Source organism: Cetorhinus maximus, chromosome 19 (genome assembly GCF_964194155.1).
Source record: "Cetorhinus maximus chromosome 19, sCetMax3.hap1.1, whole genome shotgun sequence".
Taxonomy (NCBI): domain Eukaryota; kingdom Metazoa; phylum Chordata; class Chondrichthyes; order Lamniformes; family Cetorhinidae; genus Cetorhinus; species Cetorhinus maximus.
In genome coordinates, this window is record NC_135897.1 from 6789745 (window position 1) to 6809237 (window position 19493).

The 19493-nt window shown below is 45.6% G+C and overlaps 1 protein-coding gene across 1 annotated transcript in view; it reads left to right on the forward strand.

Moving 5' to 3' along the window:
* crocc2 (ciliary rootlet coiled-coil, rootletin family member 2) overlaps positions 1–19493 on the forward strand; it is a 293289-nt gene that overhangs the window by 167572 nt on the left and 106224 nt on the right. The window contains exons 23-28 of the mRNA XM_078563452.1: positions 5154–5392; positions 6600–6759; positions 7784–7951; positions 10261–10645; positions 11396–11604; positions 15298–15418. Of these exons, the coding sequence (XP_078419578.1) occupies positions 5154–5392; positions 6600–6759; positions 7784–7951; positions 10261–10645; positions 11396–11604; positions 15298–15418 (1282 nt within the window). The remainder of the gene's footprint in view (positions 1–5153; positions 5393–6599; positions 6760–7783; positions 7952–10260; positions 10646–11395; positions 11605–15297; positions 15419–19493) is intronic.

Below are 19493 nucleotides of genomic sequence, written 5' to 3' on the forward strand. Positions count from 1 at the left end.
GTTGTGTAATTGTGCACCCTTGTAAATGAGCACAGCTCAGGGAGATCACACAATTTTCTTATTGACCCATAAACACGACATGATGGGACAAATGCCATCCATTTGTACAATAAATTTCTATGATTCTATGAAATAATGAAGCTTAAAAAGGAAGAAGAGAATAATTTTGCCAGATGTATTTGCACGCCCCCTGAAGCTCCAGGCCTGGCACCTCCCAGATACCTAGAAGGAGCAATAGATAGCTAGGATATTATTCAGTATGGTCATCCATGCTCAGAGATCTACTTACAGTCTTGAGGGTTGTCAAGCACTTGGCATTGTCAGCCTTCCAAGGTGCATTCATGAATCCCTCAGTTCAAGGTCCAACCACTTGAAGAGAGCTCTTGGTGAAAGTTACCTGAACATACCTGGCTTCTATCGCAGGCAGACCCGAATCAATGATCCGAACCTCAAAACAAGCTCTACCCTCTTCAGGGGTTGAAAGGACAGCATCCCTCAATACCATTCTCGCTCTTTCAAGCTAACTTGTCATAGATGCATTTGACACCACAGAGCTGCACTTGTGATCTGGAGAAACAGTCAATGGGATAATATAGAAAGACAGAACTCCAGATTGGGCAGCACTTCCAGGAGTACCCAGTGACTCTGCAGATGCCACTGCCTGGGAAAGGGTTAAAATGGTTGGCACTGAATGAAAAGAAAAACAAAATCGTTAAACCATGGCCAATTATTTTTGTTGGCAGCTTCACCAGCCTCCAAGACTGATGTATGGACCACACAGATGACTGATTTCTCATTGGTGATTACATTTGCTTGTGTATGTCCCCTTAAAGACTAAGTGCTCAAGTTAATCCTTTGTTTACTCTTTATTAGTTTATTATATGGGAACTTGGTCAAGTAAAATATTCCTATTTCCACCCAGAAAACCAAATCTGTTTGGCGCCAGCCAAGACTCTGCTTATCTCAGAGGGAACAATAAACTTTTTATAGCCCGTTTCACACTGGGAATAATCTGAGAACGTAGTATTTATTTTATAAATGTGGAAAAGTGCTTGCAGCTGCTACAGAAATGCCTCTTTTAGTTGTCAAGCTATTGTAACAACTGAGGGGATGTATATTTGTTGACTTGGGAACTTGAGGCTTGTGCAGAAATGGGAAACTTGTTCAAATGTAAGTTAGTGACACGTGTTTGGCTTCATTCTCTGGTCCTGAGGACAAATGCAGGGACCTTATTATTACAACTATTGATCTGTTATTTCCAAGGCAACTTTAAGGGCATTGCACGGCCCTGTGCTGTACAAAGCTATTCACAATAGAATGAAATGAAAAGGTGTAAGACCAAAATCTACATTCAAACTTGCTGGCGATTTGAGTTATTCCAGTTTGGTGTTTGGCATGTTCGGAGTTTGCGTACCTAAGACACACAGGCTGCAAAAGAGACAACATTTGGCCTCAGCCCTGGACGGGGAGGAAATAAAACAAGAATCTTACACCCAATTGTAAATGGAGTGAACCTCGTTGAAAATTAAAAGGCTGTCATTGGTAGATAAGAGCAGCCTGTGATACCCAACAGCACTGCTGAAGAGAAACAGAAATGCTGGAAACACTCTGTAGAGAGAGAAGCATGGTTAACATTTAGGTCAATAATCTTTTGTCGCCACTGAGCAGCTTGTCAAAGTCTCTGTCTCCTCTATGAAGAGAGGCCCATGGAGATAGCAGGTGTACCCTTCCCTCAGTAAAAATCAGTACCTTCAAGGGACTAAGGGGAAAAAATTAAAAAGAGGAGAATAAAATAGATTTAAAATGAACCTTACTGAAGATATTGAGTAACATTTCATTGACACTACCTATTAATACTGAAGATTTTCCACCTCTCCTTCAAGACTTTTATCATCTAACTAACTCACTTCCAGGCCCCCACTGCGTTTCTTGCTGAAATCTCATCTCCCTTGTTCTCACTTGCCTGGATGAGTGCAGCTCCAACAACACTGAAGAAGCTTGACACCATCCAGGACAAAGCAGCCCACTTGATTGGCACCCCATCCACAAACATTCACTCCCTCTACCACCGACACACAGTGGCAGCAGTGTGCACCATCTACAAGATGCACTGCAGGAACTCACAAAAGGCTCTTTAGACAGTACCTTCCAAACCCATGACCACTACCATCTAGCAGGACAAGGGCAGCGGATACATGGGAACACCACCATCTTCAAAATCCCCTCCAAGCCACTCACCATACTGAGTTAGAAATATATCACTGTTCCTTCACTGACGTTGGGTCAGAATTCTGGAACTCCCTCCCTAACAGCACTGTGGGTGTACCTACACCACATGGATTGCAGTGGTTCAAGAAGGCAGCTCACCACCGCCTTCTCAAGGGCAATTAGGGATGGGCAATAAATGCTAGTCCAGCCAGTGATGCCCACATCCCATGAATTAATTTTAAAAATGCAGCCTTTGCAGTATAATTCCTTCCTCTTGGTGGCTTTAACCTGAATCTTACCTGACCCAGTTTTGTCTTGTTGTATTTATCTTTTCTCTCACCTCATCTGCTTCATATACTGTCTGACCCATAATTACCAGCAGAGCCACCTCTAAACATTTCTTCATTTCTATCTCATTTCACATTCACCTGATAAAATGAAGCTTATTTTACCCCTCTTTCTGCGTTTGGTGTTAACTAGCTCACCATTGTTAACTCCCTACTTACCATTTCGAATCGATTGGCTACATTGCCATCAGCCACTCCATCGATCAGTTCAACAGCTGCCTTGCCTTCATTAGTGATGCTGTCATCCATACTGCATCCTGAACAGTCTCTAATTTGCACCCTCATTGCTCCTGCAGTACAATAAGCACCTAGGTTGAATTGAGTCTATATGTTGCAGACCAGACCATATGTGGTACACAATTGACCAGGGTAGATCTGGCCTAAGCCCCTCAAGCAGATTCTCTGTGCAAAAATCTCCCTATTGCTCCAGGATGGTCTGAAAGTTCTCCTCCGCTCAATAAGCTATCTTTTTTGATGTACCTCCTGCACACCCTCCATCCTTATCTGTGAGTATAAATGTGATGACCGTATGGTTTTCTTTGTATATGCAATCACAGACACTAACTCCAGAAACCTCTACACAGGTCTTGCTTGTCCCTCATTCAGTCCTGCAGTCAGTCTTTTTAACCTTCTCCAAACCAGTCATATCCTCCTCCTACACTCTGTAGCTTCTTACCCATTTCCTTCCACACAGCCCTTGTCAAGTTAATTTCCTCCATGCCATCAGCTTTCTTGACTTATTTTTCATTCAGCTTCTGACCATTTGGCTTCCCTTTCTTTGCACTTTTGCTTACCATTATTCTCAAAGTCCCCCATTCTCTGGAACCTCTCAGATTCAGTATCATCACCTTATCCTTTATAAAATCCACCCATGATAACTTGCCTGCACAAACTATCTTTAACTTGCACTTCCTTTTCAAGGTCTTGGCCAGTTTGTTGGTATATGTTCAATAGCACACTGCTGCTGATTTGAGTTTTGCTCTACTTGAAGTCACCAACTCTAACCACCATTCACTGTTTTTTCTTTTTACTCACTCATGGGATGTGGCTAGGCCAGCATTTATTGCTCATCCCTAATTGCCCTTGAGAAGATGGGAGTGGTCTGCCTTCTTGAACCGCTGCAGTCCATGTGATGCAGATACCACCTGCCACCTTTAACATTGTTGGACATCCCAATCTCCTTCATTGATTAAAAGCAAATTACTGCAGATGCTGGAAATCTGAAACAAAAATAAAAATAGCTGGAAAAACTCAGCAGGTCTGACAGCATCTGCAGAGAGGAATACAGTTAACGTTTCTTCGCAGATGCTGTCAGACCTGCTGAGTTCTTCCAGCTATTTTTATTTTTGTTTCTCCTTTATTGATTCTTTTCTTGGTTCACCGTGGCATCATTATCACATGCTTTCACTGCTACCTCTCTCAGAGCAACCATTACATCTCCAGCAATAAATTCTTCTGTACCCGCATGGACATCTCCAGTGTGGCCCAGGCTCAAACCTTGGTCCTTCCTATTCAATGTCAACATACTACTCCTGGATAATATCATCTAAAAGCAAGGATCAGCTTTCATATAGATGACATAATGTCCCACTCTACCTCTCCATCTCTCCCATTGACTTTAGGGTTGCTGCTATTCAATTTAGCCTCCTATCCAACATCAAGTCTCAGCAGGGTTCAAACCTCATACATCTTAACGCTGAATCCATCCTGGTCAGTTCTCAATGACATTTACATACCTGTAACACCAGTTCCAACAACCTCCTTGCTACTCGCTCAGACTAACTCCCATCTCACATCTGGCCCATTACCAAAGCTGCCTTCCTCTACCTTATAAACATTGCCCAATTCTGCCTTTACCTCTCCCCATCCTACCTCATCAAAGCTTTCATCACCTGGCGGATCAATTCCTCTGATGCTCTCCTTTTTGCCTATTTATTTCCATCCTTTGTAGATTCCAGCAAATCCAGATCACTTTGGGTCAATTGAAATGCTGCAGAAATTGCAGCAGTACACAATACAAACGCCTGTTGCTGCACACCATCGCACTCCATACTTGTGAAGTTCCATTGGCTCCTATATTCTCATCATTCCGCCACTGGTGGGCATGCCTTCAGCGGCCTAGATCCTGGAATTCCCTCCCTAAACCTCCCCACCTGTATACCTCAGCCTCCTTTAAAACCTACTTCTTTGGCTAAGCTTTTGACCACCTGTTCTTATATCGCTTTATGTGGCTCAATGTAAAATTTTGTATGATAACTCTGCTGTGAGGCTCCTTGAAATGTTTCACAATGTTGAAGTTGCTTCATGAATGAAAATGGTGGTGTCTTCATTTTTGAAATCCCTCCAATGTTTTTTGAGCTGTACACACAATCCCGCACGACTGTTTTCCTGACATTAGACTACTGGTTGTGCCTTACTTCCTCAACTCAGCCCTTTAATCAACCTTCCAGCCATTATGTCCTGTTCTCTGGAACTTTTCCCAAGTCATCCCTCTTTGCTTCTCCACTTGCCCTTTGCAGCTTCCTAGAAGAGATAGCTTCCTATCTCTTCGATTGTGTAATTGCTGAATGTTATCTCCCAACCTTTGTTCATAAACAGATGGAGGAGTTAAAGACACAACTTCGCATGGTGGAGGACGCTCGAGATGGAATTCGCCGAGACCTCATTGAAGCTCACAGGAGAGTCCGAGAGAATGAGGAAGTTCAGGAGCTGCAACGGAAAGAAAACCTGGAGCTCAAACGAATTCTGAATGATGAAGCTCGAGAGAAAGAAGCCATCCAAAACTCCAATGAGGAGCTCAGGAATAATATCAAAAAAATTGAGAGTGAAAGAATCAGGTATTACACATCCAGGACTGGCAGTAAGGAATGGCCTCTTAACGTACAAGACCCACCCCGCTCCTTGCAAATCCACAAGCCCAAAATTACCGCAAAATGTTCACAATCTTGACAAGTGGCAAGTAACATTCGCACCACACAACTGTCAGGCAATGGCCATCTCCAACCAGAGAGAATCCAACCATCGCCCCTTGACATTCAATGGCATTACCATCACTGAATCCCCCACTATCAACATCCTGGAGGTTACCATTGCCCATAAACTGAACTGGACTCGCCACATAAATACTGCGGCTACAAGAGCAGGTCAGGGGCTGGGAATCATGCGACGAGTAACTCACCTCCTGACTCCCCAAAGCCTGTCCACTATCTACATGGCACAAGTTAGGAGTGTGATGGAATACTCCCCACTTGCCTGGATGAGTGCAGCTCCCACAACACTGAAGGAGCTTGACACCGTCCGGAACAAGCTGCCGCTTTATTGGTACCACATCCACAAACATTCACTCCCTCCACCACCAACGCACAGTAGTTACAGTGTGTACCATCTACAAGATGCACTGCAGGAACTCACCAAGCCTACTTAAACAGCACCTTCCAAACCAACGAGCACTACACCTAGAAGGGCAAGGGCAGCAGATAGGTGGGAACACCACCACCTGGAAGTTCCCTTCCAAGCCGCTCACCATCCTGACTTGGAAATATATCACCGTTCCTTCACTGTCGCTGGGTTAAAATCCTGGAACTCCCTTCCTAACAGCACTGTGGGTGTACCTACACCACATTGACTGCAGCGGTTCAAAAAGGCAGCTCACCATCACCTTCTCAAGGGCAACTAGGGATGGGCAATAGATGCTGACCTAGGCAGTGATGCCCACATCCTGTGAATGAATAAACAAAAAATCGTCACACTCAAAGCAGCTAAAACTGTACTTTAAACACACACTGCCAAGACTGTACCAAAAAACCATAGGCATCAATCCCAGCCAAAACTGTAGCCTAAACATGCACTGTCAAAATTGCAGTAAAAATCCATAGGCATCAAATCCTTCCCAAAACTGTGCCTTGAGTACCCTGCCAATACTCCACACTCCCAAACCTGGAACCCGGACTACCAGCCTCTCCCCTCTAATTGTTATGGTACTTGAATCTATACCTTTATTATGTTTCTGATTGATAAGACCTGACTAATTATCTATGTCACCAGCTTAAAGAGGACAAATGAGGAGAAGGAGCAGAAGATCAACATTCTGGAAGAAGCCAAAACCGCAGTTCAGAATGAGGCAGGAGAACTGCGCTCAAACCTCCGGGAAGTTGAAAAATCAAGACTGGAGGCCCGGAGAGAATTGCAGGAACTTCGGCGACAGGTGAGAAAAGGAGACTCTGAGAGTGGTTGATGCTGAACTCATTCCGCAGTGATCATTGGACATATATCACCGTTCCTTCACTGTGGCTGGGTCAAAATCCTGGAACTCCCTCCCTAACAGCACCGTGGGTGTACCTACACCACATGGACTGCAGCGGTTCAAGAAGGCAGCTCACCACCACCTTCTCAAGAGCAGTTAGGGATGGGCAACAAATGCTGTCCCAGCCAGCGAAGTCCACACAGCCTGAAAGAATAAATTTTAAAAAGGGTCAAAAAAACCCTGCCTTATCTAATGTCTGGTATAATTCCTGGCAGTCAGGATGTGTTGCTTTGTTTTGTTAATTTAAATGGATTAGATTTATTTGACTATGTGTTGGGAAGTGTGCAATGTTCAGGTATTCCTTGCCTTTCCATTTGCTTTAAAAATTAGCTGAATAAATAACAGGAGCTGGAATTGGAGGGTTATAGGGATAGGGACAGAATGACAACACTGATTATGCCCCAGGGACATGAACGTTGCTGCTCAGAGGAAGAGGTCAGTATCTGTGGAGGGCAGTATCTTTGGAAAGCAGTAGCACTGGGTTTAATTGTGTCTGGACAGAGGAAGGGACAGCATGTTTGGAGGGCATCAAGACTGGTGTGAGCAGTGGACATGGGATGGATGAATAATTAGCAGTTTTGTTTGATTACTTTGGAGAACAAGGAGATTTTATGCAGGGCTTTCCCTCAAGAGATTGGATAGAGGGGTAGAATCTGTGAGAAGGGTACACTTATTTGACCGATGGCAGAGGCAAGCGTGATGGACCAAATTATTGTTTCTCTGTCCACACCTGCTTAAATTTCCGACTCGATACTAATCTCAGAAAGTGCCTTGGTGCCAATTTATACCCAGTCTTTAAAGCAAATTTCTTGATATGAATGACCCGTTTATGGCTTTAGATTAACGGACATTTATGAACTGCAACTCGAGCCCAAAAACTGGCTTCCACACCTGCTCAATGCTGCTCCTTGTGCTGTTTACCCAGGTGAAGATGTTGGACAGTGACAGCACAAAGAAGAGCAAGGACGTGGCGGAACTGCAATCCCAAGTAGCTTTGAATGAACAGCGAGGGGAGGAGATCCGGAAGGAATCCTTTGCCCTGAAGCAGAAGATTGTGGAGGCAGAAACTGGCCGTGAATCAGCGCGCAAAGAGGTGAGGGCTGAGCAATGTGCGGTTGTTCATGACTGATAAAGCAGCAACACACCTATAAGAAAATAATTCAAATCTATTACAGCTTTTGTTGGGCAATTTCGTAGATAGTTCCATAGGATCTTGACACCCACCTGAATAGATAGGCAAGGGGTGGAATCGTCCCAGATCTGCACTAACTGCGGTAATGGGAGTGTAAAACGATGCAATGGCGGGTTTTTGCGCCGTATCGCCCCAAACCCGCCGCATTCCCGGGAAACACGCCACTTCCATAGCGGGCATTTGCCCGCCACACCATCACCTCGCCGCTTCGTCATGCCAGGCACCATATTTAAAGCACAGCCGCCCTCAGTGTGTCCAGCCCAGGACTGCAGCAAAGAAGACATGGCCCCAAAGGCAAGAAGAATGCAGCCGTTGAGCACCTTTTGGACACCGCAGAGGCCCCGCTGTGATGTTCTATAACTCCGCTCTGGATGCAGGAAGGGCAGCAACATTACCACTCTGACTTGGTAGGTGATGACAGTGGTGATCAGTGCCAATGCTGCACAGAAGAGATTGGCCATCCAATACAGATAGAGGATGAATGATCTCATCTGTGCAGCCATCTCATCACTCTAAACTCACACATTCAAGCCCATCACACATTCACTGGCATCTCACTCACTGCCAGCTCAAGGGACATCACCACCCATTCTCACACACGTACCCTCACATGTCCACCTGGCCTCATCTCCCCTGGGGACTGCCTCCTCAGCCCTCACCATCTTGAGGCTACTTGCGTAGGTTAATATGTGGCCCCACACACACCCTGGGTTACCCTCCTTCCCCAGTACAACCCTCGCCCTGCAACGTCTTCCCTTGTCTGAGACCACTTCTCCCCCTTCACCAAGCAAGCCCTAGCCCTGTAGCCATTGAAAAGCCATGCACATATGGCTGGTTGGGTAGGTAGAGACCTGCCATGAAGTGATGTGGTGCTGCCTCTGAAGCCTGGCACTGATGACTGCGAGTGCTGCCCGAAGCAAGTCAGGCAAACAAACCTTGAAGTCCCGAGCGAAGTGCAGCCCGCCAAGCGCACGTCACTTATGTGCTGTTGTGAAACACGTCAGCATGCTTTCCCGCTGATGTGGGCGGACGATCCAACGGGGAGGGATGAGTCTGGCGCGTTGGCCTTATAATGGTATGCTAATTTATTGCAATGACGTCCCTGATGTCTGAACGCAGACCGCCATCAGCGGGCTGAGTGGACGATCGCAAACTGGTTTCATGCCGCTGTGAAACCGATTGTGCCGTATTCTCCGCTCACGCCACCGAACATGCCCAACACCAGCGGGCACAGAAAATCCCAGCCAAGGACTTGGTTAAACCCTTCATCCGAAAATATGGACCTCCATCAGTGTAGCACTCCCTCAGTACTACACTGGATTGTCAGGTAGATTGTATGCTCAAGTCCTAGAATGGGACTTGAATCCATATCTTTTGACTCAGTTGTGAGAGTGCTACCAATGAGCCCAACTAACAAACTAACATTAGGTGACCTGGTGCCTCAGACCATCAAGAAAATCAATGTATTGAGTCAGACAGTGATTGGTGCATGGTGGACTCACAAATTAGGATTGAGTTTCTGAAGAAGGCCTGCTGGGGGAAAGATCTGGGGACAAACAAAATCTCCATCCACCCACTAGTTCCCTGCATGAACCTGTCCCAAATTTCAAGGTCACAGGCACTTGGGCCTGCAGCAGTAATGGTGCATCTGGTGCATTGCCTCAAGAAAATCATCACGGGTCGAGGTGTAAACATGTCGAACGATTAAAATTAGGAATGCTCAAGAGGTCTGAATTGGCACAACGCAGAGATCTGGGCAGGGGGTGGGGGGTTGTAGTGTTGAAGAGAATTACAGAGATATAGAAGGGTAAGACCATGGAATGATTTAAAATCGAGGCCTTGCTTAACCCAGAACTGATGTAAATCAGTGAACTGAGGGGGAGCGGGTGAGGGGGACTTGACGTAAGTAGAACATGAGCAGCTGAGTTTGACTGTCTTCAAGTTTGAGAAGGGAAGAACATGAAATACCAACCAGGAGTGCATTGGAATAATCAAGCCTAGAGATAACAAAGGCATGGTTGCAGGTTTCAACAACAGGTAAGTTGAGACAGGGTCTAAGTCATGTGATGTTACGGAGGTCTTGGTGATTGTCCATATGTGTGGTTAGAAGCTCATCTTGGCATCAAATATAACATCAGCTTTGGTAACAATCTGGTTCAGCCTCAGACTATTGATACACAGAAGCTTGTTGTGTTGCATACTCTTTGCAGGTTGCCAACCTCCAGAAGAAGATAATGGATGTGGAAAGTATGTTCAAAGGGCGTGAGAAAGAGCTCCGTGAACAGCTGGAGGATTGCCATGTGAATGAGAAGAAGTTCCAAGACAACAGCCGCAATCTGGAAGTGAAGCTGCAACATGCCAAGGGGGAAGCAAATGAGTTAACACTGAAGATCAGTGCCATGGAAGGGCGTGTAACCGGCCTAGAAACAGAACTGGCCAAAGTAGAGACTGCCAAGAGGGAGGTGGAGTTCAAGTTGGGTAGTTTGCACTCCACACTGCGCAGAAACCTAGGAATTGGCCGTTCCGGACGCACGCCAAGTCCAGGATTTCCCAGCCGTAGCCCATCTCCACGGAGACCCCTCTCTCCCACTAAAGGTATGAAATGGGGAGCAAAGCGCATTTCACCATATTCACTAATCCATGTGATTACTGATTGGTCCATGCGAACTATGTGGTTGTTATCAAATGTGCCTCCAGTTTACCTGTTCTTCACACCAGCAATATGCAATCTCAATTATTCAATCTCAATCCCCTCATCTTTCCAAAATCTGGTGTTATAGTTTTTGTGCTCTTTCCTTTTCCAATTGGATCATAAGCCTCATCATATTGTGGCCACCCACATTTAGCTGATCTACCTGGTCTATTTCATTACTCAGTCAGCTCTAGCAATGCCTCCAACCTTGTAGGCCGACTAACATACTTCTTGAGCGAGTAGTCCTGTACACATTTTAGGAATTCAATTCCCTTTTTACCATTTATTCCTTGTTTGTCACATTTCTGAAGTGGATGATTCAAATCTCCCAGAGCAATAATTTTGCTGTTACAATTTGTATGTCTATACCACAACCTAAAATAACATGACCAGTCCTTTATCTTTACACTCCAATCATGTTAAGTCAGTTTGCATTCATTGCCTACATCAATTTCTCTAGAGCATGTGTTCCCTTTAGAGTGTGGGGAGGAAGTTGAAGTGGAAATCTACAATCAGATTAGAGAGATGAGTAAAGATAGCAAAATGATTGTTCCATTGAAAATGAGTTGGGATGTAAAATGAGCTGCTGAATCGACTGCAGAAGACTAATTCCACCTACATTAATTGGAATGTTTCTGTTCTGTAACCCCCAGGTTTTGACAACACTTTCACCACCACCACAGGTGGACGAGGCAGCCCAATTCCACAAACTGGATCACCCGATCTCAGCCACTCCACCTCTCCATACCGCTCCGTGTCCCCTGTCCGTAGTGAACCATACCCGGCTGACATCGATCCAGAAGTCGTTAAAAGTGCCTTGCAAGATTTCCTGCAGGAGCTTCATGACACGCAGAGGCACAGGGTCAAGTATCTTAAAGCTCTGTGCTGTATTCAATTGCTCCTATTCTACTACCTAGTTAGAATAAATTAATCTGCATTTATATGTAAGTGTTGCAGATGGTCCAACAGTAGCAACTTGTGATACCTTTAATATAAAAAATAAAAACCTTCTGAGACTATTCACAATTGGGAATAGAAGAACAGTCACCAAGTATGGACAGGCTTTGAGAAGATTTAGAAAAGCAGAATGTACAGGAAAGAGGTTTAGAGAGAGTTCTAAGGAGTGAAAATAAGGAGCTGAAGACTGCCATCCATGGAGGGATAAAGGGAGGTGGTTAGTGGGGGGGAAGGATGCCAGCATTGTTAGCTCATATGTAAGGGCAAATTTAGGGCAAAAGTATGTAGGAAAGATTTAAGACTGTTTGAGATAGAAGAGGGCTGTGGAGTGATTGGAAAATGAAGATATTAAATTTGAAGCTTTTGGGGACAGGAAATAAATAGAGGTCAGCAAGGTTTGAACTGTTGAGCAAGTGCACTTAGTGCAGGAGGGCATTGAGATGAATGTCAAGGTACAGATAAGAGAGGAGGAAGAGCTGTGAAAGGGGCAATACATGCATTATTGCGGAAGTGCAAAGAAGCAGTCTTGGCGCTGGATTGGGGGAGGGTTTTGAAGCTTACCTCAGGTTTGAACAGGATACCAGCACTTCTACATTATCTGATTCAACGATTGCAAGTGTAAGGGAATTAAGGGCAAGAGAGTGAATTTGAATGTGGTGCCCGAAATGGATAGTTTTAGTCTGCCCATCCTCCGTGATTATTGCTTCTGCATGTCATGTGAGAACATACTGTTCATAAGTAAATGAAATCTGACCATAAATCTCCATCATAAGCTAATGGTTTGGGGCAGAATAACATCTCCCCATTTTTACCTCCTCAATGGAGAGCCCGCACCAACAATAGGGTAAGAATTCCTCCCGGCATTAATTAATGCAGTTGTCACTCTACGTGTGTTGAAATGGAGATGAATTTGATGTAGGTACATCAATAATTTGTAAAGAGAGTAAAGCTGATTGCATTCTCCCCTTACATGCCTACCCATTGTTGCCTAACTCACTTGTAGATAAGCAGTTTTTAATATATTTTCTAGAATATTCTTCAAGAAGCCGTTTAAGCCAGGTTAGATGTTGGCTGTTTGATAGCACAACACTAAGCCAAGATGGCTTCTGGAGACCGAATGTGAAGGAATGCCTTTGGGTGTCAAGAATAGAGCCAGGGACCACGTCTAAATGTCACAGTCTATATGGGATACCTTTACGATTCCTCTTTCTTTGAACCTCATGTTCAGTTTAGATTCCTTTTGTGATTTTATGAATGAAATCCAATGTATTTCTAAAATTCTATGGAGCCCACTTGTCCTCCTACAGCAGTGATGTTACATTGGTTTGTGGTGGAGAGATCCCAGAGCACAAGACACAGTAAACACTCCATCTTCTTTTTGCAAGGATTGCAGTGTGAAAGAAGGGGAAGAGCAGATATCTTCATCTCCCATCTCAACATAATCAGACCTGAGTGCTTCATTTATTGGGAAGGGTGAAGGCCCATGGTGCAGTACACTACTAAGGTTGGAAAAAGTAGGAGAGAAACTGAGGTAATTATAGTTAGATGATGAATGTTTGGATTTTAGAAGTTTGCTGACTGCAGAAGTAGGGGTGTCTGAAGGCATACATCCAGTTCAAGCAGGCTTCTTTCCCGAGTAACACACTCCAGATGTTCTTCTGGTGATTCTCATACCAAACATTTTCCACCTTCGGCTGGACAGTTCTGAGCAGGTATTGAATGTCATTTGGCTTCCCCTCAAGCAATGTCCAATTAGGACCATGGATTTGGGAGGCGACAAGTTCAAGGAGATGAAAGGAGGGTTGGAGATGGGGCACTGGTTTCCAAGGACAGTGGAGTCAGGGGTTGTTTTATTTAGGAGAAGGGTGCTGATGGCAGATTTAAAGGACAGAGAGACAACACCTGAAGAGAGAGAACCATTAACAATATTGGCTAACATGGGGGCCAGGAGGGGAAGTTGGCTGATCAGCAGTTTAGTGAGAATAAGGTCAAAAGAACAAGAGGTGGGCATCATGGACAAGATGAGCTCAGAGAATTCATGAGGGGAGATGGGAAACTAGAGAAAGAAGCGAGTTCAGAGCCAGGGGAGGGGGGCCACTTTAGAGGAACTTGGCCCTTTGGGCTTAAGAAAGGAAGTATGCGGCAGAGGTAGCTTGTTGAATGGCCTCAATCTTAGTTACAAAGAAGCCCACGAGCTCTTCACACATATTGTCAAAGAATATTTTCCCAAACATCTGCAAGGAGGCACCTTAGTCTTGTTCTATGCTTGCCAAGATGCTGTGGTTCAGATTGAAGTTGGGAATGGAAGCAACATAGTCCCATTCTGTGGTGCTCCAGGAGGAAGAAAAGTGACATAGTGATTCTTGGTTGCTTCCATTTTCATCTTCAGTCTGTCTTGGGAAGCAGAGCAGGAGTAAGGTGTCTCTTTGCTCAGCAAATGGTAGCTCACCAAGTGCCAGAGATATGAATCTTATTTGTCTGTGTAGAAGAAGCCTCGGAAAAGAAACCCTGAGAGAGACATCCTCATTGGGATAGGGAAAATAACTTCAGAATGTCCTCAAGATAATGAAAAATATCTTAAAGAGGAAGGAAGAAAGAAAATCTCTTATATGGCACTTCAGGGCATTCCAAAGCCAATTACTTTTTGAAGCAACCAATTTGAACACAGCAGGATCCCAGAACAGCAATTTTGTTTCTCTTTTTTTATTCATTCATGGGATGTGGGCATCGCTAGCTAGGCCAGCATTTATTGCCAATCCTAATTGCCCTTGAGAAGGTGGTGGTGAGCTACATTCTTGAACCGCTGCAGTCCATGTGACATAGGTGCTGTTAGGATTTTGACCCAGTGACAGTGAAGGAACGGTGATATATTTCCAAGTCAGGATGGCAGGTGGCTTGGAGGGGAACTTCCAGGTAGTGGTGTTCCCATGTATCTGCTGCCCTTGTCCTTTTAGATGGTAGCGATCATGGGTTTGGAAGGTGCTATCTAAGGAGCCTTGATGAGTTCCTGCAGTGGATCTTGTAGATGGTACACACTGCTGCATGAATGATCAGTTACTTTGTTTTTTGGTTCAGTTGGTTGAGGGAGGACACCAGGGAAAGCTCCTGCTCTTCTTTGAATAATGGCATGGGACCTTCTGCATGTCATTGGAATAAGCAGAGGCCTTGCATGAATGCCTCATCAGAAAGACAAGCACCTGTAACAATGCAGCAACATCCTCAGAACTACACTGGAGTGTACACCCAGATTATGCGCTGAACTATTTCAATGGGGCTTGAATCTGCAACCTTCAGATTCTGAGGCAAGAGCCCCGAGATTGCCACAAAGTCTAGTACCCAATAAAAATAAATCTTTCCGCATAGAAAAAGTACAATCCAGCCTAAAGGGACATAACCTGACATACTCCCTTGTATAATATTTCGCTGATACTTGGCCCCTGGCGTGGCACAGTGCCTGTTGAGTGATGAAAACTGGGGGTTTGGTGTGGTTCTGCCTACCTTGTGCCAGCGTGCACAGTCAGGCTCTGCATGCCCCATGCCAGGAACACATCCAGTCAAGTGGAGGTTTTAAGAGCTGGTCATTTGCTTTGCACCTTAGGATGAGGCTCACATTCAGCTGGCAAACCTGGCACGGCAGCTTGCAGAGATGGAAACAGACCGGGACCGGGCGAATGCACGTCTTCAGCAGCTCCAGAAATCCTTCACTGAGGCAGAGGAAGGTCAGTCAAGAGATGGGTGAACCATAGATGGGAACGCTAATGGTATGTTCAACTGCAGGGTCGCTTTGCTCGCGAACCGATTGCACGCTTATCTGTCGACGGGTGACTCGATAACAACGTATTGCAGACGCAATATGAAATGAAGCACATGCTATTTATTTACACAAACAACAGAGCACTAACATGATGTGTGCTTCTCTAACCAGACCCTACTCTAGACTAACATTAACATGGTAGCCTGCGCTACACAGCGATTAGGGCATACAGTCACATGGTAAATCTGCTCACATTTTCTTAAAGGTGTATTGCACCTCAGATTACCACATCCCTCCCCCTTTACTTGAAAGTGCAATTTACAATAAATTAACTATTTACATAAATAAACTATTTACAAGTTCAGTCTCCCAGGAGGCTTTTTCAAACGTGTTGATCGTTGTAGTTCTACAACTTCAGAAGGTTCATCTGAGGCCTCCCTCTCAGGGTCCACTAGGCTCCCCAGCAGGAACCTGCAACTTTGCCTCTTCGATACTCTCAGGCTCAATAGGTTCTACAGGTACTTCCAAAGCAAGAGGTGCTCCTTCTACCTGTGGTGTAGACTCCAACGGGAATGTTTGATGCACCTTTTCTTGAGGATCCTTCTCCTGTTTCCTGAGGTGATCTACATGTCTCCTGATTATCCGACCTTCAACCGATTTATGGTAGGACAGGAATCCTATCACTGCACTGGCTCCACCTGATAGCCATTTGGGCCCATCTCCAAAGTTATTTGCAATAACTGCTTCTCCTACCTTGAAGTTTTTTTCACGGCTTGTGGTAATCGTGTTCACTTTTCTGGGCCTTTTGATTTCTTTCTACTCTCCCCCCTAAGTTTGTCCTTATGGGCTGGATTTTACCGTAGGCAAGCGGGGGTGGAGTCTGCTCACTGACGTGTAAAATGATGCGCGGTGACGTCTGGCGGAACTCCCGACATCACCGCACCCCATTTAAATTTTCAGGAAGGCGGGGGCGCAGCAAAATCAGCTGCGGGCCCGCCGACCTGTCAATGGCCAATTGAGGCCATTGACAGAGCAATTAAAGTGATTAGTGGACCTGCCCGTCCAACCTTGCAGGGTTTTCATGCAGGGTTTTTAAAATTTTAATGAAGTTTTTTTTGAAATTATGAACATGTCCCAACTCATGTGACATTGTCATGTGAGGGGACATGTCAGGGAAATTTTATTTTTCTATTTTGAGCTTTTTCACATTTAGAGCCGATCTGCCTGAGGCTGCACTTAGCCTCAGGGAGATGAGTGCGCTCTTTCGTGCGCATGCGCAAAAGAGCGCACTCTCGGCTCAGGGAATCCACCCCCCCAGCCTGCACAGGGAGCACATAGCGCTTCCCTGCAGACGTCACGCTGGGCGGGCCTTAATTGGCCTGCCCACGTAAAATGGCGCCGCGCCTCCGATCGGAAGTGAGCCCGCACGTGCCGGCCCATCAACCTCCCCCCCAACGGGGGGAAAATTCAGCCTTATGAGACTCAAACATGTCCTGAGGCATCTCTCCATTAATAACACTGTGTGGGCAATACTGGTGGTCGTATGTGGCGTAGTCCCATAGCTGAGCAGGAAACGTGATAATTTAGTTCATTTAGAGTCTCCATCCAGCCTTTTCATTCCGGTCTTGAAGGTCTGGACTGCCCTCTCGGCCAACCCATTGGATGCAGGGTGGTATGGCGAGGTCTTGACGTATGTTATGCCATTGAGAGTTGTAAAATCTTTGGAATTCCCCATTGGTGAATGCCGTTCCATTATCAGACACTATTATTCCTGGTAAACCGTGTATTGCAAAACTCTGACACAATCTGTCTATGGTGGCAGCAGATGTGGGTGATCTACCTCGTATACACATTTGGAATGAGAGCCGATAAGTAAGAGGAACATTGTGACCAAAAAAGGCCCCATGTAGTCAACGTGGAGGCGGACCCATGGCCTTTAAGGCCATTCCCAGGGATGCAGTGGAGCATAAGGAGGCAATTTCTGCACCCGTTGGCATTGCATGCAGCTCTTGACCACGTTTTTGATTTCAGTGTCCATCCCTGGCCACCATAAGTAGCTGCACGCCAACATTTTCATTCTAGAAATGCTAGGGCGAGTGGGATGGAATACTTTCAATAATGGTGTCTTCCTCTCGGAGGCACAATGACTCATTCCCCACAGTAAGCTAGCATCCTGGCAGGTGAGCTTGTATCTCCTGTTAAAATAGGACTTCATTTCGTCCAACTTTGGCTCGGTAGACTATCCCTGCAAGACTTGTTCCCTGATGTGAAACAAAACTGGATCGCGGTTTGTCCATTCTTTGATCTGTTTGGCATTCACTGATGACGAATCCAGAAAGTTTTATAACAAGACAGGTTCCTGAAGGATGGGGAGGTTCACATTGCTGTCTTTTAGAGTTAATCAGCTCAGCGCATCAGCATTGGCAATTTGGCTTCCCGGCCAGTGGATAAAAGTATATTCGTAAGCAGCTAAAATCAGTGCCCACCTTGGATGTGTGCCGAGGCAATTGGGTTTTTTAAAATTCATTCACGGGATATGGGCTTCACTGGCTGGGCCGGCATTTATTGCTCAACCCTAGTTGCCCTTGAGAAGGTGGTGGTGAGCTGCCTTCTTGAACCGCTGCAGTCCATCTAGTATAGGTACACCCACAGTGCTATTAGGTAGGGAGTTCCAGGATTTTGATCCAGCGACAGTAAAGGAATGGTGATATATTTACAAGTGAAGATGGTAAGTGGCTTGGAGGGGAAATTCCAGGTGGTAGTGTTCCCATCTATCTGCTGCCCTTGTCCTTCTAGGTGGTAGTGGTCGTGGGTTTGGAAGGTGCTGTCTAAGGAGCCTTGGTGAATTCCTGCAGCGCATCTTGTAGATGGTACACACTGCTGCTACTGTGCATTAGTGGTGGAGGGAGTGAATGTTTGTGGATATGGTGCAAATCAAGCGGACTGTTTTGTCCTGGATGGTGTCCAGTTTCTTCAGTGTTGCAGGAGCTGCACTCACCCAGGCAAGTGGGGAGTATTCCATCCCACCCCTGACTTGTGCCTTATAGATGGTGGATAGGCTTTGGGGAGTCAGGAGGCAAGTTACTTGTCATATGATTCCTAGCCTCTGACCTGCTTTTGTAGCCACAGTATTTATATGGTTAGTCCAGTTCAGTTTCTGGTCAATGGTAACCTCCAGGATGTTGATAGTGGGGGATTAAGTGATGGTAATGCCATTGAACATCAAGGGGTGATGGTTAGATTCTGTCTTGCTGGAGATGGTCATTGCCTGACACTTGTGTGGCACGAATGTTGCTTGTCATTTATTAGCCCAAGCCAAGATATTGTTCAGGTCTTGCTGCATTTGGACATGGGACTGTTTCAGTATCTGAGGAGTTGTGAATGGGGCTGAACATTGTGCAATCATCAGTGAACATCCCCACTTCTGGCCTTATGATGGAAGGAAGGTCATTGATGAAGCAGCTGAATATGGTTGGGCCTGGGACACTACCCTGAGGAGCTCCTGCAGTGATGTCCTGGAGCTAAGATGATTGATCTCCAACAACCACCTTCCTTTGTGCTAGGTATGACTCCAACCAGCAGACAGTTTCTCCCCCGATTCCCATTGACTCCAGTTTTGCCAAGGCTCCTTGATGCCACACTCGGTCAAATGCTGCCTTGATGTCAAGGGCAGTCACTCTCACCTCACCTCGGGAGCTCAGCTCTTTTGTCCATGTTTGAACCAAGGCTGTAACAAGGTCAGGAGCTGAATGGCCCAGGCGGAACCCAAACTGAGCATCAGTGAGCAGGTTATTGCTAAGCAAGTGCCGCTTGATAGCACTGTTGATGACCCTTCCATTAGTTTACTGATGATGGAGAGTAGATGATGGGGCGGTAATTGGCTGAGTTGGATTTGTCCTGCTTTTTGTGTTCAGGACACACCTGGACAATTTTCCACATAGCCGGGTAGATGCCAGTGTTGTAGCTGCACTGGAACAGCTTGGCTAGGGGTGCAGCAAGTTCTGGAGCACAAATCTTCAGTACTATTGCACAAATGTTGT